This window comes from Ochotona princeps, chromosome 33, assembly GCF_030435755.1.
Source record: "Ochotona princeps isolate mOchPri1 chromosome 33, mOchPri1.hap1, whole genome shotgun sequence".
Lineage (NCBI taxonomy): Eukaryota > Metazoa > Chordata > Mammalia > Lagomorpha > Ochotonidae > Ochotona > Ochotona princeps.
Genome location: NC_080864.1, coordinates 425,574 through 452,407, shown reverse-complemented (window position 1 = coordinate 452,407; position 26,834 = coordinate 425,574). Strand labels below are relative to the sequence as shown.

Below are 26,834 nucleotides of genomic sequence, written 5' to 3'. Positions count from 1 at the left end.
ATGCGCGGGTCGCCGAGCGGAGTGGGCGGGGCCCGTCCGTGAAGTGGACGGGCAAGTAGGCGGGGTCTGTGCGGGTCACCCCGACCCGCAGCCAATGAGCGCAGGGACCGGGCCGGGGGCGGGGCCGCGCTGCGCCAATCGGCGGGCGAGTCCGCGTTGCCGCTCTAGGCCGCTCCGCTTCGGCTCGCTGGTCCCAGAAGGCGCCGGGTTCCCCAAGATGGCGGCCGACGTGTCCGTTACTCACCGGCCCGCGCTGAGCCCGGACGCCCGAGCCGAGGGGGACGGCGGCGAGGCCGCGGAGCGCCGGGCCCCCGAGCGGGAGCTGCCGCAGCTGGATCCCGACGAGATCCGGAGGCGCCTGGAGCACACCGAGCGCCAGTTCCGCAACCGCCGCAAGATACTGATCCGGGGCCTCCCGGGGGACGTGACCAACCAGGTGACGGGCGGAGGGGGAGACGGCGGGCAGTGCGCCTGCGTGGGCGGCGTTGCCGGGGCGACCGCGGGCGGCTTGGGCGAGACCAAGAGGATGCAGGGTGGGGGGCGGCCGGCCCTGGGGCATGGGGGGCGGTGGGTGCGGCCAGCCCGGCCTCCGCTGCCCCCTCTCCTCTTGCAGCTGTTGAGAGACTGTCGGAAGTTGTCGCGGGTCCCCTTGCTACCCCGCATCCCGTCCCCCGCACCCCGTCCCCTGCACCCCGCACTCCGTCCCTGTCCCCTTGCCACCCCGCACTCTGTCTCCGTCCCCTTGCTACCCCGCACCCTGTCCCCAACCCACCCTGCCTAGTGCGGGGCGTCGCGGCTGGAAGGCCATGTGCTCTGCTAGAGCCCCCACCCTCGGCTGATCTTCCTGCCCTTCCCTGGGCGCTCTTTGGACCCAGGAAAAGACACACACACACCGTCCTGCCCCGTGGCCTGCGGCAGCAGCGGTCAGAGCGCCTCTGCGTGCCTGCCCACACGTGGGCCCGTGGCGAGGGGCCAGGGCTGGAGGAGCATGCTGTGGGGGACACACAGTGGGCAGGTGCCCCAAGCGCGCGCTGCTGGTGCCCTAGGGTCTCTCAGCTGGAGGGGTGCAGGCGGGCGCACACAGGGTGTAGGAGGGTGTGCGGCTGCACCACGTGGGATCTCCAATGGGAGTGGTCGTGGCGGAGCGCTGAGCGGGTGCCCTCCCCGCCTGTGTGGGACTAGGAGCACCAGTGGGCATGGGAGAGGGCGGATGGATGCTGTAGCACTGGCAGACAGGTTAGATGTCTCTCCCAAAGACATCCTGTCTGAGCAGCTGGGGACGCTCTGGGGCCTGGGGCAGAGGTGATGGTGGGCAGCCTGGGGGCGGGGCAGGTGTGGATGGAGGTGATGGTGGGCAGCCTGGGGCAGGTGTGGGGGAGGCGATGGTGGGCAGCCTGGGGCAGGTGTGGATGGAGGTGATGGTGGGCAGCCTGGGGCAGGTGTGGATGGAGGTGATGGTGGGAGGTCCAGAGCCTGGGGGTAGGTATGGGTGGAGGCGCTAGGCAACCTAGGGCCATGGGGTAGACTTTTTTTTTTTTTTTCCCTAATACAAGAAAAGATATTTGCAGTCAGGTGTCTGGGTTAAAAGCGGCCTATGGACATCCTGAAGCTGGGGGAGGGGGGGCTTTGCATCATGTCCCTGTCAGCCGCTCTTGACCTCTGACCTCTGCATCCTGTCCCCGTCAGCTGCTCTTGACCCCTGACCCTCCACATGTGTCCCCACAGGAAGTGCATGATCTCCTCAGTGACTATGAGCTCAAGTACTGTTTCGTGGACAAATACAAAGGCACAGGTTGGTTGGGGGCGGGGCGGGCCAGGGTTCAGGTCCTGCCCCCTCCTGGGCCCCATGTGACACCCCACGCCAGAGCCGCAGGGGGCTCCAGTCTGTGCCCATCACCAGTGCCTGTCTTGAGGCCTGCTTGATGGCCTCCCTCCCAAGCCCACTGGAAGGAGCAGTGCCCACCGCTCTCCAGACTCCCACTTCGTGCCCAGCCTCGCCATCCAGGCCCTGCCCCCTCAGAGGTGCTAGCCGGCCTCCAGCACAACCCTGACCACCAGGGGTGCTGGTGCCCACTCCCCCGTGTGCCCCCTGCACTGGATGGTCAGCTCGTGAGAGCCGGCTCAGTTCTGGGCCTGCCCTCCTGCCATGCCAGGCACGTGCTGACTGCAAGCCCTCCCAGGGCGTCCCCGTGCATGCTGAGCCACGGTGGGACGGCCCTGAGGACAGGGGTCGTGCCCTTGCAGCCTGACCTGCCCGGCCAGGAGAGTGGCTGGACCCAGGAGGCAGCCAGCCCTGGCCATCCTCTCCAAGGCCACAGTGAGTACAAGAGGCTCACCCTTTTGGGGCTGCATTCTCTTCCCCTGAGTGGACCGTGGCCTTGACGGTCACTGCACCTGCTCATATCACACAGGGAAGCCGGACTGTGCAAATGCCTGCAGGGCTCTGAGCGTTTGTAGTGTTCCGTGAGAGCTTAAAGTCACTGGATATAAATGCCAATACAGTGTATTCTTGGTGGCATAGCCCAAGGCCCAAGGCGGGTTGAATGGGGCCTGGGTTGTGGCACAACAGGTTAAGCAGCTGCCTGCAACACCAGCATCCCATAAGGGCACCAGCTCGAGTCCTGGCTCTTCTGCTTCTTATCCAGTTCCTGTGACCCACCCAGGAAAGCAGCGGAAGACTGCCCAAGGGCTTGGGGTCCCTGTGCCTCACTGTGAGGCCCGCAAGAAGCTGCTGGCTTCCCACCTGGCCCAAGCCTGGATGCTGTGGCCATGTGGGGGAGTGAACCAGGAGATAGAAGATCCCTCTCTCTGTAATGCCTTCAAAAAAATAAATGAATCTAAGTTTGTTTGAGAAGCAGATAGACAGCTCCCACCTCCTGTTTCTTTCCCTGAGTGCATGCAAGGACCTGGGTCTGGGGCCAGGATCTCAGGCCAGGACTCCCTCGTGGGAGGCAGGTACCCGGCCCCCGGAGCCTTCACCTGTCTCCAGGGTCTCCCTGCTGCGGGACGCACATGCCACTCTCGACGCCTCAGCCACCAGGCCAAGCCCACAGCCCTCCCTGGGTACCTGGCGATCTCTGCTTGTTGAGTCCGTGGAGGAGGGCTGTGGGCGGCCCCCGGTGTGAGCTGAGTGACCCTTTACACAGCCTTCCAGCACAGACCAGTTGGTGCCTGCCGTGTGTCGCGGACACAGGTGGAAACCACATGGCTGGGCTAGACCACGGAGGGCAGGCTTCAAGGACGATGTGGCATGTGAAGGAGGGTGGCCGTGGCCGAGAGGCCGCGGCAGAGCTCAGCCGTTCCACTCTGGGAAGCAGAGCCCGTCCCCCAGGGAGGGGTGGGAGAGGTCCGGCTCTGAGAAGGCCGCAGGCTAAGCCGTGGCACCTGTCGGCAGTGACACGTGCCGAGTGCTCCCAGGCACTGTATCCTCGGAGATCGCGTTAGATTGAGGGGCTGGGAGGCCACGAGGGACAGGGCCCTACTAACCCTGCGTCCCTTCCCGACCTTGCACCCCACCCCAGCCTTCGTGACTTTGCTGAACGGGGAGCAGGCGGAGGCGGCGATCCGCACCTTCCACCTTAGCCGCCTGCGGGAGCGCGAGCTGTCGGTGCAGCTGCAGCCCACGGACGCCCTGCTGTGCGTGGCCAACCTGCCCCCCAGCCTCACGCAGGCGCAGTTCGAGGAACTGGTGCGACCCTTTGGGAGCCTGGAGCGCTGCTTCCTGGTCTACAGCAAGCGCAGCGGCCACTCCAAAGGCTACGGTTTTGCCGAGTACATGAAGAAGGACTCGGCCGCTCGCGCCAAGTCGGACCTGCTGGGCAAGCCGCTGGGCTCACGCACGCTGTACGTGCACTGGACAGACGCCGGGCACCTGACGCCCGCCCTGCTGCACTCCCGCTGCCTCTGCGTCGACCGCCTGCCTCCTGGCTTCAACGACGTGGACGCCCTGCGCCAGGCGCTGTCTGCCGTCCACACGCCTACCTTCTGCCAGGTGATCGGGGCTGGGGTGGAGATGGAGCGGGAGGGCATTGGGGTGTGGGCACCAGGACTAGCCCTTCCTCAGTGGGGCCTTCTCTGGGCTCTGGGCAACTCGGAATGGGGGTCTGGAGAGAAACTGCTAGAATCCAGTTTGGCTGCAGGGGTGGGAGTGGCTGGGTCACCCCATGTCCGAAGCTGTAGGGGTCTCCTTGCCCCGTTCTTGCTGGTGGGTTTCCCACTATGCCAGAATGGGCCTGGATGGGACTGGGCGCTGCTTGGCTCCTGACCCGGAGCCTCCCTCCGCCTGCTCTGTCCGGGCTCAGTGCTGGTGGTGGGGTCAGCTTGGCAGTACGACCCTGCACCCGCTTGCATCTCCTGTGCCAGGCACGTCTGTGTGTGCCTCGTGTCCATTGTAGCGTCCCAAGTGGCGCCACCCTGCCCGGGAGGCCTTGTGGGTTCCTGGTGCGTGCAGCGGGGCCTGGCTCGGGACAGCTGCACCTTTTCCCCACGGAGCCGCCGTGTCTCTGCTCCAGTCAGCCAGGCAAGAGAGGCATGCCTGGGTGGGAGGTTTGCCTTCTGGTCAAGTGAGTGCGCTCAGCGGTTGGCTGCTGCAAGATGTGTCCCCAGGCCCAGCGGCGTGTCGGGAGGTGACCTCAGGTTGAGAGGAATGACTGGTTCAGCCGCGCTTGCATCCTGAGAGGCAGGTGGCGGCCCTGTGTGCAGGCGAGAGAGTCCAGTGGGGTGTTGGAGCCCCCACAGGGGAGCAGGCGTCTGTAGGACCGCGCCTTCTGCCAGGAGTGTGCCGCCTGCTGGCCAGGGCGAGGCAGCACTGCCACCCCTGCTGAGCCCCAGAGTTTCCCCAGGACTGACTGTGCCTGATGGGGGCCTTGCTGTGGGCGGCTGTCTGCCCCCTCCCTCCCTCCCTTCACCCTCTAGGCATCAGGCGCTGAGAAGAGTCCCCTCCTAGGGATCTCGTGGCCATATTTGGGAAAGGGAGCAGGCTCGGGAGTGGGGCAGGTCCAGGTCGGAACCTTGGCCCCTTTGGCATGGGTCCAGCAGGTGGAAGCCGGGTGCCCTCTGCCTGCCTGGCACTGTGAGACAGCATCCTGGCTCGCTCTGTGCAGCCAGGGCTCTCGCGGCCCCATCCACTTCTGTTCTGTTTGTTTGAAGGTTTGTGATTTATTGGAGGGAATTACAGAGAGCGAGGGAGAGACCTTCCCATCCCGTGGCCACAGCCACCAGCCCTGGGCTGAACTGAAGCCAGGAGCTGAGATTTTTGTCCATTTCCCCTGTGTGGGTGGCTGGGACCCACAGCCATTTACCTGTGTGTTGGTGGGCTGGAGAACAGGTATCCCCACCCACCCACCTCACCCTCCCACCATCCCATGCTGGCCAGCAGTTCCTGATACAGCGCTGTGGCCCTGGAGGTCCTCCCTGGCCTGGTCATGACCTGGCCTCTGTGCTGGCTGCATCTTGTCCTGTGGCCTCCCACCAGCCTGTCCCCGCCAGACTGTGGCCCAGCCGGGATGCCGCATGCCTCGCTCCCACTGGCTCTCCCTTCCCCGGTCCCACTGCAAGCTTCCACAGCCAGGGCTGTGGTCAGGCGGCGATCCGGGTCCCAGTCTGAGTTGCTTCTTTGGGGTTCCCGCTGTGTGCCCAGGGCCGCGCGCCCTTTAGTGCCTCAGCTACCTGCTCTGAGAACTGGGTCCGGTGTGGTCTCTCGCAGCCAAGCAGCAGTTCAGGTGAGCTGGTGGGGGCTCAGGCCCAGGCCTTCAGCCTCCGCACTGGCCACCGTCACCCAACCTGTGCAGCTGCACTGGGTCACTGTCAGGGGGCTCTCTGTGGGTCGCAGCCCTTGCCAGCACTCAAGACTGCCTCCCCTGCAGCTGGCGTGCGGCCAGGACGGGCAGCTGAAGGGCTTCGCGGTGCTGGAGTATGAGACGGCCGAGATGGCGGAGGAGGTGCAGCAGCGGGCCGACGGCCTGGCCCTGGGTGGCAGTCACCTGCGCGTGTCCTTCTGCGCCCCGGGGCCGCCTGGCCGCAGCATGCTGGCTGCGCTCATCGCCGCCCAGGCCACGGTGAGTGCGCATGGGCAGGAGATAGAGAGGGGACCATGGAGGTCCACGGAGGGACCACGGAGGGACCATGGAGGGACTGTGGAGGACCATGGAGGACCATGGAGGGACCATGGAGGGACCATGGAGGACCATGGAGGGAACATGGAGGTCCATGGAGGACCGTGGAGGACCGTGGAGGTCCATGGAGGACCGTGGAGGGACCGTGGAGGACCATGAGTGTCGCTGTCCTGCAGCGATGGACTTGGTGCACGGAGCCGATAATAACACGCTTGGACTACTGACTGATGATCAGTAGCCAAAATTTATTAGGGGCAACAGACTTTATATGCTGAGGGTCATACAGGATTAGGGTAGAGATACTTAGTTCATCAACAGAACCATCAACTGTTTCTGTGCCTTAGTTTGGAAGTCCTTTTGCCTTGTATATTACTTCCCACTCAACTGTTCTTATACAAATGATATCTCAGCAGGTATACAAAAGGTAGCCATACAGTTGTTCTCATGCAAAGGATATCCAATCAGTCACACACAAGACATCCATTCAGTTGTTTATCATACAAATATTGTCCCGTCAACTGTAATCCTGTGCTCGCTGACTACGGTCACTGATGTCCTACACATGAGGGACCATGGAGGTCCATAGAGGGTCCACGGAACGTCCATGGAGGTCCATAGAAGCTGACCTGTCCCCCTTCCTTCGCTCAGGCCCTCAACCGGGGGAAGGGGCTGCTCCCCGAGCCGAACCTGCTACAGCTGCTCAGCAGCCTGGGCCCCTCCGCCTCGCTGCAGTTGCTGCTTAACCCCCTGCTGCAGGGCGGCGCTGGCGGCAAGCAGGGTAAGAGGCAGGCTGGAGAGCTGGGCTGGGGGCGGCGGGTGGGGCCGCCCTCTGGGGACACCGGTCCCCACCTCCTTGCATCTCCCCAGGCCTCCTGGGCGCACCACCGGCCATGCCGCTGCTCAACGGGCCTGCCCTGTCCACAGCACTGCTGCAGCTCGCCCTGCAGAACCAGGGCCAAAAGGTAACCGCCCCGGCCCGCCCACAATCCCCCAGCCCCGCAGCCCTGTGCCTTTCCCTGGACGGTCACATGTGGTGAAGGACCCCGGACACAGAGACAGAGCATGACTGGGAGGAGAGTGTGGACCCCTCCCCTCAATGCACACACAGCCTGCACACAGACATACCCAAGACAACTTTACAAGAGTTTGCAAAATTAAATGCTGATCTGCTCTTGGTGTAAAGGTCTGGAAGGCGTGCCAGCCCGGTACAGCACCCACGTGCCCTCGGGTGCCTGGATCCTGGCCATGCTTCCTGCACATCTTCAAAGGGTGCTGGCATTTTTAAAGATTTATTTGTATGGAAGGCAGATTTACAGAGAGGAGAGACAGAAAGATCTTCCATCTGCTGGTTCACTCCCCACATAGCCACACCAGCTGGAGCTGAGCCAGTCTGAAGCCAGGAGCCTCTTCCAGGTCTCCCACGCGGGTGCAGGGTTCCAAGGCTTTGGGCCATCCTCCACTGCTTTCCCAGGCCACAGGCAGGGAGCTGGATGGGAAGTGGAGCTGCCGGGATTAGAACTGGTGACCATATGGGATGCTGGTGTCGCAGGTAGAGACTTTGCTGACTGTTGCACCGTGCTGACCCCAGGAGGCTCCTGGCTTGCGGCTCTGGTCTTGCCCTCTGCCCAGAGAGAACACCTCTCTCTGTTTTATCGTGAACTTTCTGGAATATTCTGGCATCCAGAGCCACAGGCCTCCAGAGACACAGTCATTAGATTTACAGATACATGTGTACCACCTTGGCTGCCTGCTGGGCCTGATTGTGGGCTTCCACGTGCCCATCCTGTGTGACTAAAATCTGAGCAGGCTGTGCACACTGAGCTGACAGTGTGACCGTAGGGTGTGTGTGGACACCGTGGGGTGACAGTTTGACCCTGGCTGTGTGTGGACACTAAGGTGACAGTGTGACCGTGGGTGTGTGTGGACACTGAGGTGACAGTGTGACCGTGGGTGTGTGTGGACACTGTGAGGTGACAGTGTGACCGTGAGTGTGTGTGCACACTGTGAGGTGACAGTGTGACCGTGGGTGTGGACACTGTGAGGTGACAGTGTGACCGTGAGTGTGTGTGGACACTGTGAGGTGACAGTGTGACCGTGGGTGTGGACACTGTGAGGTGACAGTGTGACCGTGGGTGTGTGTGGACACTGAGCTGACAGTGTGACCGTGGGCTCTGGGATGGACGTGGGCAGTGAGGTGACATCCCCAGGTGTTCCCTGTGTCGCCCCAGGACACAGAGGAGGCCCTCCGTCACCATCGTTGGCCAGGTGGGTGACGGGCCATGTGTCGCAGGCACCAGGGGCCGCCCTGTGTCGTGGCGCAGGCCTGGCCCTGGGCCGGAGTGTGGGCACTGTGACACCTGACTGCCGCCCAGGCCGCACTGACCCCATCCTGGCTGACTGCTCTGTTCCTAGAAGCCGGGGATCCTGGGAGACTCCCCTCTGGGGGTGCCACCGGCCAACCCCCTCCTGGGGGAAGGGCCTGCAGGTAATCAGCCCTGCCCTCCCCTCCCCCTGGCAAGTGGTCAGGCCCCCGTTGTGTGGCCCTGAGTGAGGGTGACCCCTGTGGGGGCAGCTGGGAGCATGCTGGGAGTAGATGGCCTGTGAGACACCCCGAAGAAGGGTCCTGGGGGGGGGGCTGGGCTGCTGATACAACTTCTCTCTGTAGGAGGGGCCCTGCCCCCAGAGATGCCACCTCGGCGAGGGAAACCACCCCCACTGATGCCGCCCCTGCTGGGCCCCTCAGGGGGTGACCGGGAGCCCCTGGGCCTGGGTCCCCCAGCAGCCCAGCTCACGCCGCCCCCTGCCCCCGGGGGGCCCCGCAGCAGCAGCCTCAGGGGCCTGCAGAAAGGTGGCGGGCCTCTGCCTCCCTCCTCTGGGGTAAGGCCCTGCCTGGCCCCACCCCTTCACCCCCGGCACCAGCCCAGCCTCCCGCCCTGCAGGGCCCACCTTGCCAATCACACCCTCCTCCCACAGGTCTCACTGCTCGGGGAGCCCCCGAAAGACTACCGGATCCCCCTGAACCCCTACCTGAATCTACACAGTGTGCTTCCGCCCAGCAGCCTGGCGGGGAGGGAGCCCCGTGGCTGGGGAGGCCCTGGCAGAGGCCCCCACCCGCCTGAGGGCCCCCCACCCAACCCCCCGGCCCCCAGGGGTGGGGGCAGCAAAGCCTTCCCGCTCAAGTCCCACCTGCTCAGCCCCCTCTCCAGTTCCCGCCTGCCCCCCGAGCCAGGGCCCCCCGACGGCTACGGTGGCTTTGAGTGCCCCCCGGTGAGTAACCCTGAGACCAGGTCCCTCAGCCCATCCCTAGGCCCCACCCAGAACCCCAGAATCTGAAGTCCTCCCTGGGGCGCTGGAATCTGAAGGGACGAGTACCCCAAGCACACCTCAGGCCAAGTGTCCGACTGGAAAGCATGTCCCAGTCAGACCTGGTTCCTCTCTCCTGGACAGATCCCAAATCTCAAACCACCCCAACCCTGTCTTCGCAATGAGGGCTGCTCAACCTGCCATCCCCTAGAGGGTCAACGCTGCGGGGCCATCTTGGTCCCTACCTGCAGGGCTTCTGTCTGACCCTGCCCATCTGTGTCTGGGGGTCTGGTGCTGCTCAGGCCAGGGCTTGCAGCCGGTCCCCTGCAGACCCTCCCCCACCTGCCCCATTGGACTTTTCTTTTTTAAAAAGATTTATTTATTTTATTACAAAGTCAGATATACAGAGAGGAGGAGAGACAGAGAGGAAGATCTTCCGTCCGATGATTCACTCCCCAAGTGAGTCGCAACGGGCCGGTGCGCGCTGATCCGAAGCCAGGAACCTGGAACCTCTTCTGGGTCTCCCACGCGAGTACAGTGTCCCAGTGCATTGGACCGTCCTCGACTGCTTTCCCAGGCCACAAGCAGGGAGCTGGATGGGAAGTGGAGCTGCCGGGATTAGAACTGGCGCCCATATGGGATCCCGGGGCGTTCAAGGCGAGGACTTAAGCCGCTAGGCCACGCCGCCGGGCCCCCCATTGGACTTTTAAACAAGGTTCACACGCCCTGGCTCCCAGCTTCCCTGGGATGCTCGGCCCAGCTGCCCCGCCAGGGCTTGCATGTGTGTGGCAGCCGTCATTGGGCCCAGAGGCTGCCATCCCCCCTAGCCGGGCACAGCCTCCCTGCCCTGCTGTCCTCTGGGCCCGAGGCCATCAGCAGCTAAATGTGGTGGGACTCAGTCCTGGGGCGTGCTGGGCCGGGATGTCACCCCAAGTGCTTGTCCTGCTCTCATTCAGGACGTGGGACCTCGGCGTCTCTACCCCCACCCGCGGGAGCCCGGCTTCGGACACCACAGACCTAACCGCCACAAGGTACAGCTGCCCTTGGGCGGCCCCACTCCCCGGAAGCCCTCAGTGCTTGCTGCTTCCCATGCCTCATCCCTGGCGGGGCCCAGGCCACCTGACCCCGCTGCAGGTGGAGCTCAGCCCCAGCAGCTCCCGTGGGAGGCTCTGCAGCCTGGCCCAGCTCACTCGGCTGCCCCCTTCTCTGCAGATGTCGCCCCCATCCAGTGGCTTCAGTGAGCGGGGTGGCGGCGCTGGGGGGGGCGGACCCCTGTCTCACTTCTACTCGGGTTCCCCCACCTCCTACTTCACCAGCGGCCTGCAGGCCGGCCTGAAGCAGAGCCAGCTCAGCAAGGTGCGTGGTCCGTCTTCCCCGACCCCCAACGTGAGAGCTGGGGGCCAGGCGTGGGGAGCGGGCAGCTCCTGCTGCTGCCCAGGATATGGTGTTGCTGGTCTCAGCCCCCCAGGACTGACCAGCGCCCCCTTCCCTCCTGCTTCTCCCAGGCGGTCGGCTCCTCCCCGCTGGGCTCCGGGGAAGGGCTCCTGGGCCTGAGCCCGGGGCCCAACGGCCACAGCCACAGCCACAGCCACCTGCTGAAGGTACCGGCGGGGCTGGGGCCGCCCAGGGCCCGGGAGGCCTGGCTAGCGGGCTGCCCCTGACCCAGATGCCCTGCCCTCTATCTGCAGACCCCGCTGGGCGGCCAGAAGCGCAGTTTTGCCCACCTGCTGCCCTCACCCGAGCCCAGCCCGGAAGGCAGCTACGTGGGCCAGCACTCCCAGGGTCTTGGTGGCCACTACGCAGACTCCTACCTGAAGCGGAAGCGCGTTTTCTAAGGGACCCGGCGCCCGATGTGCCCAGCTCCCCGGGACTCCACACCAGTTCGCTTTGGGGTTTCTGGTGTTGCGTTTTTAGCTTTTTTTTTTTTTCTTTTGGGTTTTCTTCTTTTCGGTAGTAGAGAAATCTCAGAGACTGCTGACCGACCAAGTGGCTGGAGCCCAGGGAGTGTGGGGGCACCAGGGGGGCCAGCCTGTGCCCTGGACCCCCGCTCACCACGCTGAAATCCCACAGCCTTAAGAGAGGGGCCCACCCCACCCTGCAACCTGTCCCTCCTGTACGGGGCCTTTCCAGTGCCTTGGGGGTCCCAGACCTCCCGCGAGAAACAAGACTGTCGCCCTGCCCCCTCCTTTTTTTTTAACTTTGACAATGGTTTTTATCATTCCCCATTCCCTTCGCCTCATGATGCCTTAAACCTGGGCCACAGGCCCGCCGGCCCCGGGCCAGAGCCCCTCGGACGCCAGGCGCCAGGAGCAGCTTGACTGGGGACCAACCAGCTCTGGCCTGGGGAGGGCGGCCACGGGCTCTGCCCACCTGCTGGCCGGGAGCCGGGAGCCCCGAGCTCGGCACCGCGCCCATCCCGGTGGGCCACGCCATCCGCACCCCGTCTGCATCAGAACACTGCGGACCTCTCCCTCCCCCCATCTCCTCCCACACAGACTTTTGCGAATTAAAGTTTGTAAGTAATAAAGAAATCTGAGCCGGCTGGTTCTTGGGGATAAACCGTGCGCCCCCAGTCACAGCCGCGCGCTCCTCGTTAGGCGGCAGGTGCTGTGGCTGCGCGCCTACTCGGGTGATTACGGGCCGCCCGCTCGGCTGCACGGCTCGGCGCATGCCCGGTGGCCGAGTCACGTGACGCCTGTCATGGCCGCCTCCTTGGCCCGTGGCGTGAGTGCCGGGCTGAGGCTGCGGGCGGCCCGGAGCGCCTGCTGGGCCCGGTGCGGGAGCTGTGCGGGCTCCGGGCTGAGGCTGCGGGTGGCGGCGGCGCTGGCCAGGACGCTCTGGGCGACAGGTACCGGGGAGCCCCCCGAGGAGGGTGCGGGCCTGCCGGCCGGGCGCAGCCGCTCGCCCTAACCGTGTTTTATCCAGGCTCGCGGCGAGCGGGAGAGGAGAAGGGCGGATGCGAGCGGCCGGGGGACGTGTGAGTGCAAGGAGGGCCGGGTCCTTCCCCGCGGGGCCCAGACCCCGCAGCCGCTTCGTTCATCCAGTCCCTCACACGTCCCCATGCCCTAACCCTGCGCCTGCGCTCCACCCCTTGCATGGTGTCCCGCAGGGTCCACGCTCCGCCTGCGCCCCTTGCATGGTGTCCCCCTGAGCCCACACTCCACCTGCGCCCCTTGCATGGTGTCCCCCTGAGCCCACACTCCACCTGCGCCCCTTGCATGGTGTCCCCCTGAGCCCACACTCCACCTGCGCCCCTTGCATGGTGTCCCCCTGAGCCCACACTCCACCTGCGCCCCTTGCATGGTGTCCCCCTGAGCCCGCGATCCACCTGCGCCCCCACCCCTTTCATGGTGTCCCCCTGAGCCCGCGATCCACCTGCGCCCCCACCCCTTACATGCTGTCCCCCAGAGTCCACGCTCCGCCTGCACCCCCACCCTACCCTTTGCATGGTGTCCCCCAGAGTCCACGCTCCGCCTGCACCCCCACCCTACCCCTTGCATGGTGTCCCCCAGAGTCCACGCTCCGCCTGCACCCCCACCCTACCCCTTGCATGGTGTCCCCCAGAGTCCACGCTCTGCCTGCCTGCACCCCCACACACCCCCTCTTCATCCCTTGTCCCTCAGAGTCAACGTGGTGTTCATAGACCGGTCCGGCCAGCGGATCCCAGTGAGCGGCCAAGTCGGAGACAACGTGCTCCACCTGGCCCAACGCCATGGGGTCGACCTGGAAGGTATGGGCTCACTGGGCAGTGAGCGGGCCTTTGTCTATCCGTTCAGAAAAGCCCCCTCACCACAGCCGCTCATCTCTCGTGCAGCCCTCACCTTACCTGTTGAGTATTTTGGGGGTCCCCCTCGTCCTTCAGGCCCCAGGTCCAGCCCCATGGACTGCCCCGCTGTCCCTCAGGTTGGCCCCAGGGTTTTTGCAGTTCCCGTCTGATGCACCACACCACTCTCCCCAGCATCCTTCCGCGGGTCCCCAGCCCTGTGGTCGGCGTACACCCAAGCGTGTGTGTCCTACTGAAGTGTTTCCCTTCGTCCCTTCTCCCAGTCAGCCTCGTCCACAGCCGCCTGTTGTCCGTCATGGTCCTTTAACGTTAAATTAGCTTATTGTGAAGGGAAGCACAGTAGCCGTGAACTGCAGCATGTTCACTGCCACGCGCTGGTGGCGCCATCACGGCAACTCTGGGGACTCCAGGTTGCTGTAGGTGGCATCCCTGAGCCCTGAGCGCTGGAGACGCCGTGTCTCACGCTGGCGGGGTGCCTGCCTTGGGGCCCCCGGCTCTGCCCCAGTCCCCTCTCGCTGCAGGTGTACCGGTGGACAGCCCACTTAAGGAGCGGGGGTCCCCACTGCCCGCTAGCAAAGACCAGGGTGGGGCTCCTGCTAACGGCACTTGAGTGAACAGTAGGCGGCAACTTCCGTCCGGTGCTTGTTCTCTCTGCCTTTAAAATAATTAATTTTTAAAAATGGGACTTTAAGCATAATGGTAAAACTAGGGGTCTTATTGGCCAGCCGTATGGAAGCTGAGGCCCTGGCGTGTGTGGCCCAGCCGCAGGGCACACGGCAAAACACGAGCCGGAGAGGACAGCAGCCTGTGTCCACACCTTGCTCCCCACTGTGTGTCCCTGGGCAAGCTACTTCACCTCCCTGGGCCTCTTACTTAGTTATTTGTTTATTGATTTATTGGAAAGTGAGATTTACAGAGAAGAGAGACAGAAAAATCTGTCCGCTGGTTCACCCCCCAAGTGCCCGCAACGGCCAGAGCTGAGCCGATCTGAAACCAGGAGCCAGGAGCCTCCCCCGGGTCTCCCACGCGGGTGCAGGGTCCCAAGGCTTTGGGCCGTCCTCCACTGCTTTCCCAGGCCACAGGCAGGGAGCTGGGTGGGAAGTGGAGCAGCCGGGACATGAACCGGCGTCCATATGGGATCCCGGCGCATGCAAGGCGAGGACTTTAGCTACGAGGCTACCGCACCGGGCCTTTTTGTTTTCTTCATCTGTGAGGTGGGAACAGCTGGTGTCCTTGCCCTGGCTTAGCCTGTGGAAGGGGGACGAGAGGGTTGCAAAACCCTTTAGAAGGTTTACGGCGACAAGGGACATTGTCCCCAGGCACGGGCTCTCCATGTTCAACCTGAGAGCTGGGAGTTAGGTGCCTGCCTGGGCAGGTGGTCCATGGAAAGCCTTGCGTTCTCTGCCAGCCCCAGTGCCCCCCTGAAGTGCACGTTCACCCATGTGGCACTGTGGGCCTCTCAGCTTGGGGACGGGTAGCTGAGTAGAGCAGGCTGGAGAGAGATGGGGGCACAGTAAACCCTGGAGTCTCCCGGCTTCCTCCCAGGGCTGAATGGCAGGGCCTAACTTTGGCCTTCCCCTGTCCCCCACCCTGACACTAGGGGCCTGCGAAGCCTCCTTAGCCTGTTCCACCTGCCACGTGTATGTAAGTGAAGGCCACCTGGACATCCTGCCGCCCCCGGAGGAGAGGTGAGCGGGCAGAGCTGGACTCCTCGCCTCCCCTCCTGGCTGCCCGGCCCAGCTTGCTGCTGCTCACCGCCCCCCTGCCCACCCCCTCACCCCAGGGAGGACGACCTGCTGGACATGGCCCCCTTGCTGCAGGAGAACTCCCGGCTGGGCTGCCAGATCCTGCTGACCCCCGAGCTGGAAGGCGCTGAGTTTACCCTGCCCAAGATCACCAGGAACTTCTACGTCGACGGCCACGTGCCCAAGCCCCACTGACCTGGGGCAACAGCCCAAGCCAGCAGGAGCAGCATGGCCCCAGGGCCAGGACTAAGGCCATGGCCACCACTGCGGGCCCAGCCCAGAGCGCGGACAGGCCTGAGAAGGGAGAGCGAGAAGAGTCGGAAGCACTTTGGAGACCGGGAGGGGAGTCCAGGCTGTGGTGGAAACAGGGCCCCTCAGCAGCCAGCCCCCGCTCCGCGTCCCCAAGAATGGGAGTGGGGAGGGGGCAGACTCTACTGGAGCTGCAATAAAACTGTCACGCAGAGCCTTGGCGGTGGCGTGTCCTTGGGGGGCGCCCACTGCCCCCCTCTTCCTGGGCAGCGATGGTTGAGACCAGGGCCCCGCCCCGGCAGGCGCGGAGGGATTTGGAGGTGGTCCTCGGCCGTGGGCTGTGCGTGCGTGCGTGCGAGGAAGAAGGGCTTGGGGCGTGGTATTCGCGTGCAGCCGGCCCAACGCAGCCCGATCGGATCCGATCCCGTCTCGGGGTGAGGGTCCCGGTGCCCTCCCAGGTGGGGCGCATCTTCCCCGAGCTGGGGGGCGCGGGGCGGGGGGCTGGGCTGGGCACGGGCGCCATGGAGGCCAACGCGGCCACGGACGTCTCCGTGCAGCTGGAGTTGCTGGCGCCGACCTGTCTGGACCCCGAGCCAGCACCAGGACCCCCTCCACGGCAGGAGCAGATGACACCAGCGTACCTGCAGCCCAGGTACAGACGCTCTAGCACGCCTGCCCACCCGCCCCGCCGATCTAAGGGTCCTGACCGCCAGTGTCTGGGGTCAGCCAGAGGTCACTCGGCCAGAGGCGGTTGTGGGACCCCAGGCGCGCTTGGGGGTGCGCACCCCGGTCCTTGCGCCAAGCTGGGACGCCGAGTGCATTGAGATGTGGATCGGAGTCGCGGAGAGTCCGGCCTCCATCGACCCCATGACCCACCCCCCAGCCCCAGCCACACAGGCCTGATGAAGGGGTTGGTCTGGGCGCCTTGTTGGGTAGGGGGTCCCGGCCGCGTGAGCTCACGTGAAGAGCCCACCCCCAGGGCAGGGACTCTTCGGATGACTACTTTGTAACTTTGTGACTGAGCTCCGGGCCGGGACGCGTCACCTGCTCCAGGCCAGGACGCCAGCGCGGGGAGCAGACCCAGGTGGTGGTGGTGCTGGTGGAAGGCCTTCAAGCCGGGAGCCAGCCAGGACAGCGGTGATCGGCTCTGCTGTTTGCTCCTAGGTTACACCTGTGGCGCGTTTGCCAGGACCCCATCACGGCCCTGGATGAGCACCAGGAGAGGCCCCCCGCCCAGCACAGGCCTGGCTGGGAGCCCATGGCCCTGGAGTCCACGGACACCCCGCCTCTGGTCAGACAGAGATGCCAGGGCCTGGAACCCCCAAAGGCTCCAGCCCTCGCCTTGAGGAGGCCCCGGAAGCAGCCGCATCCTCGGAAGGGAATGGAGGAGGCAGACCCTCGGTTTCAAGGGGTGACCTTGAACTTTGAGATCAAGTCAGACGCCAGTTTGCAGATCGTCCCCAGCTACAGGTACGGGGCGGGGTGGGGGGCTATGCCTGGTTCATGCAGATCACAGGAGCTGGGGGTGGGACCCGGTGACCCCCTTAACGCAGGGCCCGCATCGCCACGCCACGCAGCTGAATAGGGTTGGGGAAGAGGTGTGTGTATCTGCTCAGTGCAGATGCAGCTGTGGGTGAAGAAGCTTTGTAAACATATTGGAGTGGCCCATTGTGGCGGCCTAGTGGCTAAAGTCCTCGCCTTGCACGCGCCGGGATCCCATAGGGGTGCTGGTTTATACCCCGGCAGCTCCCCTTCCCATCCAGCTCCCTGCCTGTGGCCTGGGAAAGCAGTGGAGGACGGCCCAGAGCCTTGGGACCCTGCACCCGCGTGGGAGACCCGGAAGAGGTTCCTGGCTCCTGGCTCTGGATCGGCTCAATTCTGTTGTAGCCACGTGGGGAGTGAACCAACACATAGAAGATCTTTCTGTTCTTTTCCCTGTAAATCTGACTTTCCAATTAAAAAAATAAATAGATCTTATATATATATATATATATATATATATATATATATTTGAAAGAGAATTAAGAGAGAGAGAGAGCTTCCCTCCTCTGGTTCACTCCCAAAATGGCGGCAGCAGCTGGTGCTGAGCCAATCCGAAGCCAGGAGCCTCCCCCGGGTCTCCCACGCGGGTGCAGGGTCCCAAGGCTTTGGGCCGTCCTCCACTGCTTTCCCAGGCCACAGGCAGGGAGCTGGGTGGGAAGTGGGACACCCAGAACTGGAGCCAGTGCCCATGAAATGCCAGGATCGCTGGTGGCAGCTTTACAAGCTACACCACCACGGGGTCTCGGAGCCAGGCCGCTAAGCCAAGTGGATCTTCAGGCACTGTGACACGTTGGCCGTAAACACTGCTTTTGGGGGGCTTTCCCCGGGATCGACACCGCATCTCCCCGCAGTGGCCTGGCTCATGTTGGCGGCGGCGGCAGCAGCAGCAGCAGCAGTGGCAGCCACGCTCAGGAGCCCCCTCCGGCCCCTGCTGCGGCTCCTGAAGTGAACTCCCCAGGACCCAGCGAGGCCCTGGGTGAGTCCTGGGCTTGGGGCTGCTTGTCCTCAGCAGCCTTCCTCCTGCCCCGCCTTGCCCATCCTGCGTCCCCATTTAGAGCAGCCAAGGGGAGTGGCAGCACCCGCATTCCCGCCACCCCACAGGTTGAGTCACCGCTCCCCCGGCTTCCTCCCCGGGGCTGCCGCCATCTGCCCTCCCGTCTGGTGCCTCCTTGCCAGGCGGGGCCTTCAGAGGAGCCCCACCCCCTACCGCCACAGCCCAGCACACCCGTCCTCCCTGCCTACTGCACATACCTGCGACCCCTGCCCCTTGTCCCCCGACCCCTCAGGGCCCCGGCGCTGCGCTTCCTGCGGGACACAGAGGACCCCGCTCTGGAGAGACGCAGAGGACGGCACCCCGCTGTGCAATGCCTGTGGAATCAGGTCCTTAGCCTGGAGCAGGAAGTCGGGGTGCAGGACCTCCCCACTCCAACCCCAGATCTCTCCTGCATGCTGAGCCAGGGTAGTGGACTCAGGGAAGACAGACACCCCCGGGGGGATGGTGGTATCTGCCACCCCCTTCCTGCTGTGTGACAGTTCTTCCCCCCCCCCCAACGCCAGGTACAAGAAATACGGCACGCGGTGTTCCAGCTGCTGGCTGGTGCCCAGGAAGACCGTGCAGGTACGAAGGCTGTGCGGCAGGTGTGGGATCTCCTGGGGCTCCCGCAGCGGCCCCACTGAGTAAACCTACACGTCTGGCTCTCCTTGCCCCCCACCAGCGGGGCAGTGGGAACCCTGTGCCCGCTGCCTCTGTCCCAGTTACCTTCCCCTCGGGGGTCCCGGGTGGGAGATGCAGGCTTCAGCATCCCCCCCAAGCCCTCCCAGAGCCCCCCAGGCCACCTGCCCGTCAACCTTGCAGTGACACTCCTGTTGTAACTGGCAACGAAATAAACCACAGAGCTACTGCCACGATAGCAGTGTGATTGGGGGGACCCTGCCCTGTGTGCCCCTTCCCCCAGCCTAAGTAGGCAGGTGGTAACTGGTTTCTCATCGGAATCGGGAGGGGCACACGCACAGACACCCGCCTGATCACGTGTACATGGGGAAGTTAGCAACTCTCCCAGGAGTGAGCGCTGGGCCTAGCAGTTAGGGTGCCTGTGCCTGACCTGGGCTCGGTGCCCATCTTCAGTTCCCACCTCCAGCTGCCTCCTGGTGCCCAGCCCTGGAAGACAGCAGGTAATGGCTCCAGTGCCTGGCACCCATGCGGGAGACCCGGGTGGAGCTCCTGGCTTCAGATCAGCTCAGCTCCAGCCATTGTGGCCATTTGGAGAGTGAAACAGCAGGTGGAAGATCTTTCCCTCTGTCCCCCACACGGGTGCAGGGTCCCAAGGCTTTGGGCCGTCCTCCACTGCTTTCCCAGGCCACAGGCAGGGAGCTGGATGGGAAGTGGAGCAACTGGGATAGGAACCAGCGCCCATGTGGGATCCCGGCGCATGCAAGGCGAGGTTTTACCACTCAGCCATTGCGCCGGGCGTAGGCTGAGTGTGCTACCCCATGTCCGTGCCTGGGTGCAGTTCCTGGCTCCCCTGCTTCTGGCCTGTGGGTCCTTGTGCAACCTGGAGAGCCTGTCGGTGCGGGCTCACCTCGCTGGGCTGTGTCTTGTCCACCCGGGCAGAGCCCCTCGGGGCCTGTGGGAGGTGAACCGGAGGACAGGAGGGTGTGCTTGGGCCTTGGAAATGCTGATTCCCTGGCCTCTGCTGAGTGGCTAAGGAGAAGGGAGGCGGCCTTTGGCATCAGCCAGCCGTTTCCTGCCTTCTTTTCCTGTTCTCAGCTCATAAACTGCTCCAAGCTGCCAGCAGGGCTGGGAGCTACCAGGCCGGCTTCCTTCGCTTGGGCTCCTGAGGCAGGGGCGGGGGAGGCCCAGCTGTTCCTTCCGTATGCTGCCTTGCGCCGTGCGCGGGGGTGGGCGAGATGACGATACACAGTGGGGGTGCAGCTGACACCCCGTGAGCAAGCGTGTGGAGGCACGGAGGGCTGGGAAGGTGGGGCCTCCCCGATAGCTGACACACACACACACACACTGCCCCCTTCCTGTGACTGCAGCCACCGGGACTCCCCCATCTCCTAATGTTGGGGGGCTGAGGGGAAGTGGGTCCCAGCTATCCAGGCCATGTGGTGCCAGTAACCAGATCTGGGGGACAGCACTGCAGGTCACCAGAGACTAGGAGGAGGAGGAGGAGGAAGGCTTTGGGTCCCCACCCCTGCCCTAGGGGCTGGTGAGAACAGGAAGGGGGGGGGCGGGCGTGCGAATCACCTGGGAGGCTAGGACTGGAATTCAGAGCCAGCTTCCCGCCATCGATGATCGGGTCCGGAAGCAGAACGCAGCCAAGGGCCAGTTCTTTTCTATAAACTTTATTGGGGGAGGTGGGTAGAAAATAGGGCTGGCCACCCCGAGGTGAATTAATAAATAATGGAGAAGGAGAGCGCTGAGAAGCCCCTCCTGTTCCCGCCCCCCAGGGTGTGCGCCTGGGGTGGGGGTAGGGCGCGCCCCCCGGCCCGCGGGGAGAGGCTGGCTGGCGGGGAGCAGGTTCAGGCCGACGTGAGCTGGATGGCGAAGACCTCGCCCCCCGCGGGCGACTCGGCCTCCCCGGCCTCGGGGCCGCCCTCGCCGCCCCCAGCGCCGCCCGCGCCGTTCAGGCACACGGCCTCGCCCGAGCTCTCGGCCTCCTGCACGTTGTACTCGCCCTTCTTGCAGGCCGTGGACTGCACGTAGAAAGCCAGGCCGGCCCCCGCGGCCAGCAGCGCCGCGCCCCCCGCCGCGCCGCCCACGGCGATCCACAGCCAGGGACCTGCAGGGAGACCCCCAGGGTGGGTGGGCAAAGTCGGGGCTCCTCCCAGCCCCGTGCCCCCCAGGCCCGGAGCTGCCGCTGGCACCTCCCCCACATGGCGGCGAGGGGTCTCCGCGCCTGTGCAACCTCAGGTCGGACCAGCCTCCGCTCCAGAAAGACCCCACCCCCACAAGTTGCAGGAAGTTGGGGGAGGGGGCGTTAGCTGGTGGACGTCCCAAGCCCCCTTGTCGGAAGTGACAAGGTTCCCCCCACGCAGAACCCACCCCAAGTTCATGCCTGCTGTTGCAAAAAGTTCGGGGACTCTGATGAGCCACCCCGCGTGGATTTCCCACTTTTACACCAAGTTGCTTTTTTTTTTAATTCCTTTTTTTTTTCATTTTTCAGAATTCCCTGACACACCCAGCCTGGGTCATCAGTTGTCCCCAACTTCCGTTGGGATCCACCACGGGCATGGGAAGCCAGGTGCTGGTGGGCGACCCCCACGCAGCTCTCCAGGCCACTCACCTGCCACGCGCACCGTGATGCGCCGTGCGTGACGGCCGTGCGCGTTGGTGGCCAAGCACTCGTACTCGCCGCCGTGGCTGCCCATGGCGCCTGCCACGCTGAGCGTGGTGTTGTTGCTGGAGAGGCCGATGTTGAGGGCCCCCGGCGGCGCGCGCCAGCTGATCTGGGCCGGAGGCCAGGCCTCTGCGCGGCAGGTCAACGTGAAGTTCCCGCCAGGGCGCACGCCTCCAGCAGGGGAGGCTGCGAGCTCAGCCACCACCGGCTGGTCTGCGGAGCACGAGGGAAGCAGAGAGCAGCGTGGCAGCCCCGCAGCCCCAATAGGGCCTAGGACACCCCTCCGGAGGCTGGCAGGCAGGCAGGGGAGGCCTCCTACCCCAACATGCTTCATGTTAAGGCTTTGTAGCTACTCTACCTCGCACCATCCAGCTCACAGCTAATAATGTGTACCCCAGAGGAGGGGTCAGGTGATGGCACAAGGGCTTGGGTCCCTGGCACCCACATGGGAGACCTGGGAGCAGTTAACCAAGGAGCCAATGCAGTGGCATAGCCAGTTAAGCCACCACCTGTAGCTGGTCCAAATCCCCGCTGCTCCATTTCCAATCCAGCTCCCTGTCAATGCTCCTGGGAGAGGGACGTGCTGGGGCCCAGGTGCTGGGGCCTGGCACCCACAGGAGACCTGCAGGAAGCTCCTGGCTCCTGGCTTCAGCCTGGCGCAGCCCCAGCCTTTGGGGCCACTGAGGGAGCAAGTCAGCAGATGGAAGATTTTTTTCTATTTTTCTCTCTGCTTTTCAAACAAATCTTTTCTAAAAATGACACTGGGCGGTTGTGAGGAACTAAAATGACGCACCCCTAGTGAGAAGCCCTGTGGAGCTGCAACTAGGGCCTCAAGGTGCAGGCGGCCTTCCGGGGACCCAGGGGCCTACTCACATTCCACGCCCACGGTGACGGTGCGGGAGTCCGTGCCGTGCGTGTTGGTGGCCACACAGAGGTAGGTGCCCGCGTCCTCCCGCGACACGCGCGCCCGAGGGGGTCGTGGCGTGCCCTCCCGCGAGCAGCGCACGCGTGGAGAAGGGCGACCCCGGGCAGCGCACGCCAGGGCTGCAGCCTCAGCCCCTTCCAGCCACGTCTGGTCGCTGGGACACGTGGATTCATCCATGTGCGGCGGCGCTGCCAGGGTGGGGGCCGGAGGGGCGCGTCAGGGAGGGGCCGGAACCCTGGACACCCCGCCCTCCGCCCCTCGCACCCGCCTGGGCCCCGCTCACACTCCGAGCTCACGACCACGGTTTTGACAGCAGAGCCGTGCTGGTTGGTGGCATTACAGATGTAGACGCCGGGTGCCAGGTCCCTGGGGGTGCTGAGGCCTCGGGGGCTCGAGTCGGGGGGCGCCAGAGGCAGTAGCATCCCCTCGCTGGCGCCTTCAGAGCCCACACACTGCACGCGAGGCTGCGGCTTCCCTTCCACGGCGCAGGCAAACAGCTGCTCCGACCCTTCCACCCACGTCCAGTTGCTGGGACAGCCATGCTCCTCGAAGCTGGGGCCGTCTGGGGAAGCAGCGGGAGATTGGGTTCGCACGGAAGCCGCGCTGGCAGACGCTGGGGTGGCCCCGAGGGTGCGGGGAGGACTCACACTCCACCGTGACCGCCACATTCTTGGCTGCGGAGCCCCGGGCGTTCACGGCCTCGCAGCGGTAGCTGCCCGCGTGCTTCCGGGCCACCAGGAGCAGCCCTTCGATGAGCTCGGGCTCCCCTGAGCGCACGCAGCTCACGCTGGGCGGCGGGACCCCGTGCGCCACGCAGCTCAGCGAGGCCTCGGTACCTTCCAGCCAGGTCACGCGCTCCGGGCAGCCCACGCTGTCCAGCGCCGGCGCGTCTGCAGAGGCGCGGGTGTTGAGGGGTCAGCGGGAGACTTGGGGGTTCAGGCTGACGCTGTTAATCCCTTTCCTCCCCCCATCACTGCCCCCATACTCCGCCCACCTGGAAAAGTTCTGCCCAAAGTCACATCCCACGCGACAGGACACGTCCCCCACCCCTCCAACCAGATCCGAGGGGCAAAACCCACTCTCGTTCCCCCCATCCTGGTTTGAGGCTTCTCTTCCTCAGACTCACACTCCACGGTCAGCGTCACGTCCCTGACTGCCTCGCCCAGGACGTTGGCCGCCGTGCAGCGGTAAGTGCCAGCGAGCGCGCGGGTGACCGGGCCCAGCAGCCCCAGCGCCAGCACCGCCCCTCCGTCGGGCCGCGCGCAGTGCACCGACGGTGCCGGGTTTCCGCGCGCCTCGCAGCGCAGCGTCTGCTCGGGGCCTTCTGGCCACGTCCAGCTCCTGGGACAGTCTGCGTCGTCCAGCCTGGGGGCGTCTGCGGGGCGGAGGGGAGCGGAGCGGGAACACACTGGCTTGGGAGTAGCTCGCCCCGGTCCTTGGGCATCACCCAGGAAATGGGCATGCTGGGGCGACTCACATAAGACACGGAGTTCCGCACTTGCATTCTTGCTTAGGGTCTCCCCGCCCACGTCGAGGGTGGCGTCGCAAAAGAAGCTGCGTCCATCGTCATGTTCAGTAGCATTAAACTGCAGCTGGACGGGCTGCCCTGGCTCTGCCGCTGGAACCCCGTCCAGGGTGGCCAGCGCTCCAACCCCAGGTGTACATGTGACCTCCACCAACTCGCCCTCCGGGGCGCTGGCTTCACTCAGGGTGAGGAGGGGCGCTGGCAAGCCTAGGAGCCGAACATGGACCGGATCCCCTGACCTCAGCGCCTCCCTGGGTCAAGGCCCTCCCATCACCTGCCCAAACTCCTCCTGGGGTCTTTCCAACCGCCCCCACCCATAATTCGCTCCGCTCTGTCCGGAGCAGCTCCCCACCCCTTCACGTCCGTCTCCCTTTTATAGCTCTTACTATAGACGGTCACGTTCTCCCGCATCTCCCGCCGTTCGCCCCCCAGGGTCACAGCGCACACCAGCTGCCTGGTGCCCTCCTCCTCCACGCTAGCCATGGCCATGGCGGTGGCCACGAGAGCATCCGCCTCCAGGGTGACCTCTGGATTCAGCCTCCTGTCCCCCAGCGCGAGGTGGACGGCAGCCTCCGAGGCCGGGAACAGCCCGTCCAGGGTGCAGCTCACGAGCCTCTCGGAGCCCACTTCCAGGAGCGCAGGGGCGACGAGACGCGGGGGGTCCGGGGACAGGGCTAGGGGGCAGAACAACAGAGCTGACCCTTTAGGGGCGGGGGAGCGCTCCCGTGGCTGTCCGGGCACAGAGGGGCTCGGGGGTGTGTGTGCAGAGTTAAGAATCCGCTGCCGTTCCCCTTGGCCACCCCGCGTGCGCACGCGAGCGCACCTACCGTAGGTCCGGAGCAGCCTAGGAGCCGAGCTATTTTCAAACAGTCCCAGGCCGTGCGGCCGCAGGTCCAGCTCCGCCCGGCACGAGAAATTAGCTCCATGGTCCTCCCGCCGCGCCAGGACCGTGGCCGTGAGTATGGCGCCTCGCGCTCGGGGCGGTTCTCCCGCGAAACTGCGACGGATTAGTTCCTGGGCACCCCGAAGCAGGGTCAGGGTGAGGCTCCCGCGAGGTCCCGCGCCGGGGACCCTACAGCTTAAGGTGAAGTTCTCGCCCACAGGTTGCCAGGGAGGCAGCGGCATCAGCTCCACGCGATCCGGGCGTTCTGCAGAGTAAGGAGTCGCGGCTCTTGGAAACGCCCGGGCTTAGAGGGGGCTTTGGGGAGCCGGGGATGAGAGGAGAAGGCATTAAGGGTCCAGAAGGAGGAGCCCGATGGGACGGGCCCTGGAATCCTGGATGGGCGGGACCTGGAAGCAAGTGAGAGTAGTGGAGTGGGAGCGTGGCCACCCAGAACTCACGGAAAGTACGAATGAGCCCACGAGCCTGGAGCGTGCGCCGCGCGCAGCGGAAGAAGCAGACGGGCTGGGTTTCGGGCTCGCGGATGTCCACCAGCTGCCGCGCCAGCCAGCGCAGCCCCCGCTGGGTCCCGTTCCGGCGCAGCGAGGTCTCCAGGCCGCCGCGCTCCGGCCGTGGGCAGTTGGTGCTGCAATTCAGCCACAGCGAGCCCCCGCGCTCCACGAGCGCCACGCGGGGCTGCAGGTCCGCCCAGAAGGGCTCCTGCGCGACCGCTGCCCGGGGAGATGCGGGCTCAGCTTGGGCCGCTAACTCCGGAGGATCGAGCAGGGAGGGGACCACAGTCGGGAATGACCCCAGGAGTCCCCGCGCCCTGCCCAAGCCTCGGGTTTGGGGGTTACGCTCCCAAAGCCTTCAGCTGCAGGTGCCTCTGGGGGTATGCGAGCCCAGAGCCCCAGCCTCCAAGAAGCCGCCGATGCGGCGATGGGCATGCATGGGGGAGGAAGAAGGCAAGAGGCAAGATGCGGGGGGGGGGGGGTGTCTTCCATGCGCACAGCAAGGCAGGGAGGAAGGGACCCCACACGCGAGGACTGGGGACATAGACCAGTTCTCCGGGCTCCCCTGGCCGACTTCCAGGAGAGAGACTGAGGTTGGGGCGGAGGCAAGACAGAAATGAGGCTGGGTCCAAAATAAAGGAGGACCCCGAAGCTAGGTGAGGAACATGGTGGGGAGAGGACGCGCGTGGCCGGGGCTCGTGGAAGCAGCTCTGGCCAGAGTCGCGAACAGCGCGTGTGAGTCACGACGGCTGGGGAGATGGCGGATCCGTGAGTGCAAAAGATGCAGTACCCGCGGAGGACCCAGGGTCTCCAGGGCGCACGGCTGGGTGCAGTCGAGCGGCCCGGATGGCGATGGAAGGGAGTAGGGTGGAGACCCGGAGCCGGGAGTCTTCAGTTTGTGTTGGGGGGTGGGGACAGGCTCCAGGTGGAGGGGCAGGAGCGTGGGAGGCGAGGGCGGAGCCAGCAGGGGGCTGGGAACTCCGCCCCCGCCCTGGTCCAGCACCAGCACCCTCCGGAGCCGGGTCGGGCTCTTACCTGACAGGCCGAGGATCCCCAGGCCCAAGGCAAACCAGAGGCCGAGTAGCGCCCGGCGCAGCCCTGGCGAAGGCCCTGGCATCGCCGCCGCGGGGAAATTGCCGGAGGCGAGGGGAGCGCGAGTGACGAGTTGGGCAGGAGGACGGCGCGGCGCGGCGTGGCGCGGCGGGAGGAGTGTGGGGGAGTTGCGCTCGGGGATTGGTTTAACGTTGGTAACTTGGTTTCCAAGGAGGGGGCGGCGGCAGGGGCGGCGGGGGGCGGGCGGCGAGCGTGCGCTGGGCTCTCGGCCTTGGAGAAGGCGAGCGAGCGGGAGCGAGCGACCCCCGGGGGGCTGCGTGCAGGCAGGCCCGTTTTGTGCCGGCGTCATCGCGGGCGGGCGGGCGCGGAGGTCGGGGGGCGCGGGTAGATGCTGGATCGCCCTTCTCCAAACCCCACCCACCCACCCTTGCCTCAGATGCCAGGGTAACCAGCTGGACTCGGAGCTCCGCCTCTATACTTAGCTCCACCCGCCAGCGCCCCCTTAGTGGATTTGGGGGGGCTTGGAGAGGTTTGTCTACCAGCGCCGGCGCAGGATAAAGGACAGGACTAGGGCGGAGAGGACGAGGGGGTCGTCTCATTCGGATCCCCAGCGGAGCTGACATACCCGTGGTCCCCCTTCTCTCCCTACCCACCACCAACTCCCCACTCCCGGCACGCGCCGGGGGAGGGGGGCGGAGACGAAAGTGCCAGCGAGTCGGAGACACGTGTGCGTGCGCGCCGCGTTCGCGGGCGGCTAAATTACAGCCGGCTCGGCTCCGGGGCTGTATTTACCCAGCGTGCAGCGGGCATGTGTCTGCTCGGCTGCCGAGAGCACCAGCCGCCCAGGAGCGCCCACCTTC

The 26,834-nt window shown here is 65.0% G+C and overlaps 4 protein-coding genes across 7 annotated transcripts; 3 read left to right on the top strand and 1 right to left on the bottom strand.

The window, feature by feature from the left end:
* The first annotated feature begins 97 nt into the window (after positions 1-97).
* On the top strand, positions 98-11,255 carry RAVER1 (ribonucleoprotein, PTB binding 1). 2 transcript variants are annotated; one of them, XM_058658055.1, is made up of 13 exons: positions 98-436; positions 1,726-1,792; positions 3,522-3,991; positions 5,865-6,056; positions 6,762-6,891; positions 6,981-7,075; positions 8,529-8,598; positions 8,779-8,990; positions 9,087-9,380; positions 10,373-10,447; positions 10,629-10,772; positions 10,922-11,017; positions 11,105-11,255. In XM_058658055.1, exons 1-13 carry the CDS (start codon positions 218-220, stop codon positions 11,249-11,251), a joined length of 2,211 nt encoding a protein of 736 aa, XP_058514038.1. In that variant the 5' UTR covers positions 98-217; the 3' UTR covers positions 11,252-11,255. The 2 variants fall into 2 exon arrangements, with proteins under 2 accessions (XP_058514038.1, XP_004595555.2); XM_004595498.3 differs by having other exon boundaries at positions 99-436; positions 8,526-8,598.
* Positions 11,256-12,116: 861 nt separating this feature from the next.
* Positions 12,117-15,403, top strand: FDX2 (ferredoxin 2). Its single transcript, XM_004595497.2, has 5 exons — positions 12,117-12,264; positions 12,342-12,393; positions 13,040-13,146; positions 14,801-14,888; positions 14,984-15,403. The coding sequence occupies exons 1-5, from the start codon at positions 12,117-12,119 to the stop codon at positions 15,138-15,140; spliced, it is 552 nt and encodes a 183-aa protein (XP_004595554.2). The 3' UTR covers positions 15,141-15,403.
* Positions 15,404-15,465: 62 nt separating this feature from the next.
* Positions 15,466-18,538, top strand: ZGLP1 (zinc finger GATA like protein 1). Of its 3 annotated transcripts, none has more exons than XM_058657840.1 (6): positions 15,466-15,628; positions 15,752-15,846; positions 16,359-16,664; positions 17,588-17,712; positions 18,023-18,116; positions 18,294-18,538. In XM_058657840.1, exons 1-6 carry the CDS (start codon positions 15,467-15,469, stop codon positions 18,415-18,417), a joined length of 906 nt encoding a protein of 301 aa, XP_058513823.1. In that variant the 5' UTR covers position 15,466; the 3' UTR covers positions 18,418-18,538. The 3 variants fall into 3 exon arrangements, with proteins under 3 accessions (XP_058513823.1, XP_058513822.1, XP_058513824.1); XM_058657839.1 differs by having other exon boundaries at positions 15,466-15,652; XM_058657841.1 differs by lacking the exon at positions 15,466-15,628 and having other exon boundaries at positions 15,716-15,846.
* A 1,630-nt stretch (positions 18,539-20,168) lies between these two features.
* Positions 20,169-26,409, bottom strand: ICAM5 (intercellular adhesion molecule 5). Its single transcript, XM_004595496.2, has 11 exons — positions 25,957-26,409; positions 24,871-25,140; positions 24,357-24,677; positions 23,916-24,203; positions 23,482-23,736; positions 23,131-23,379; positions 22,652-22,894; positions 22,288-22,566; positions 21,953-22,192; positions 21,026-21,292; positions 20,169-20,521 (listed from the first exon to the last, which is right to left on the bottom strand). Exons 1-11 carry the CDS (start codon positions 26,321-26,323, stop codon positions 20,262-20,264), a joined length of 3,039 nt encoding a protein of 1,012 aa, XP_004595553.2. The 5' UTR covers positions 26,324-26,409; the 3' UTR covers positions 20,169-20,261.
* Positions 26,410-26,834: the final 425 nt, after the last annotated feature.

Coding starts and splice junctions, on each gene's coding strand:
- ZGLP1 (XM_058657839.1), top strand. CDS start 15,467: ATGGTTGAGACCAGGGCCCCGCCCCGGCAGGCGCGGAGGGATTTGGAG. Junction 15,653..15,751: donor GGGTCCCGGTGCCCTCCCAG/GTGGGGCGCATC, acceptor GTCTCCGTGCAG/CTGGAGTTGCTGGCGCCGAC. Junction 15,847..16,358: donor CCAGCGTACCTGCAGCCCAG/GTACAGACGCTC, acceptor GTTTGCTCCTAG/GTTACACCTGTGGCGCGTTT.
- RAVER1 (XM_004595498.3), top strand. CDS start 218: ATGGCGGCCGACGTGTCCGTTACTCACCGGCCCGCGCTGAGCCCGGAC. Junction 437..1,725: donor CGGGGGACGTGACCAACCAG/GTGACGGGCGGA, acceptor GTGTCCCCACAG/GAAGTGCATGATCTCCTCAG. Junction 11,018..11,104: donor GCCACAGCCACCTGCTGAAG/GTACCGGCGGGG, acceptor CTCTATCTGCAG/ACCCCGCTGGGCGGCCAGAA.
- ICAM5 (XM_004595496.2), bottom strand. CDS start 26,323: ATGACGCCGGCACAAAACGGGCCTGCCTGCACGCAGCCCCCCGGGGGT. Junction 24,678..24,870: donor TGGGCTCATTCGTACTTTCC/GTGAGTTCTGGG, acceptor CTTACTCTGCAG/AACGCCCGGATCGCGTGGAG. Junction 20,522..21,025: donor CATCACGGTGCGCGTGGCAG/GTGAGTGGCCTG, acceptor GTCTCCCTGCAG/GTCCCTGGCTGTGGATCGCC.
- FDX2 (XM_004595497.2), top strand. CDS start 12,117: ATGGCCGCCTCCTTGGCCCGTGGCGTGAGTGCCGGGCTGAGGCTGCGG. Junction 12,265..12,341: donor CAGGACGCTCTGGGCGACAG/GTACCGGGGAGC, acceptor TGTTTTATCCAG/GCTCGCGGCGAGCGGGAGAG. Junction 14,889..14,983: donor CTGCCGCCCCCGGAGGAGAG/GTGAGCGGGCAG, acceptor CCCTCACCCCAG/GGAGGACGACCTGCTGGACA.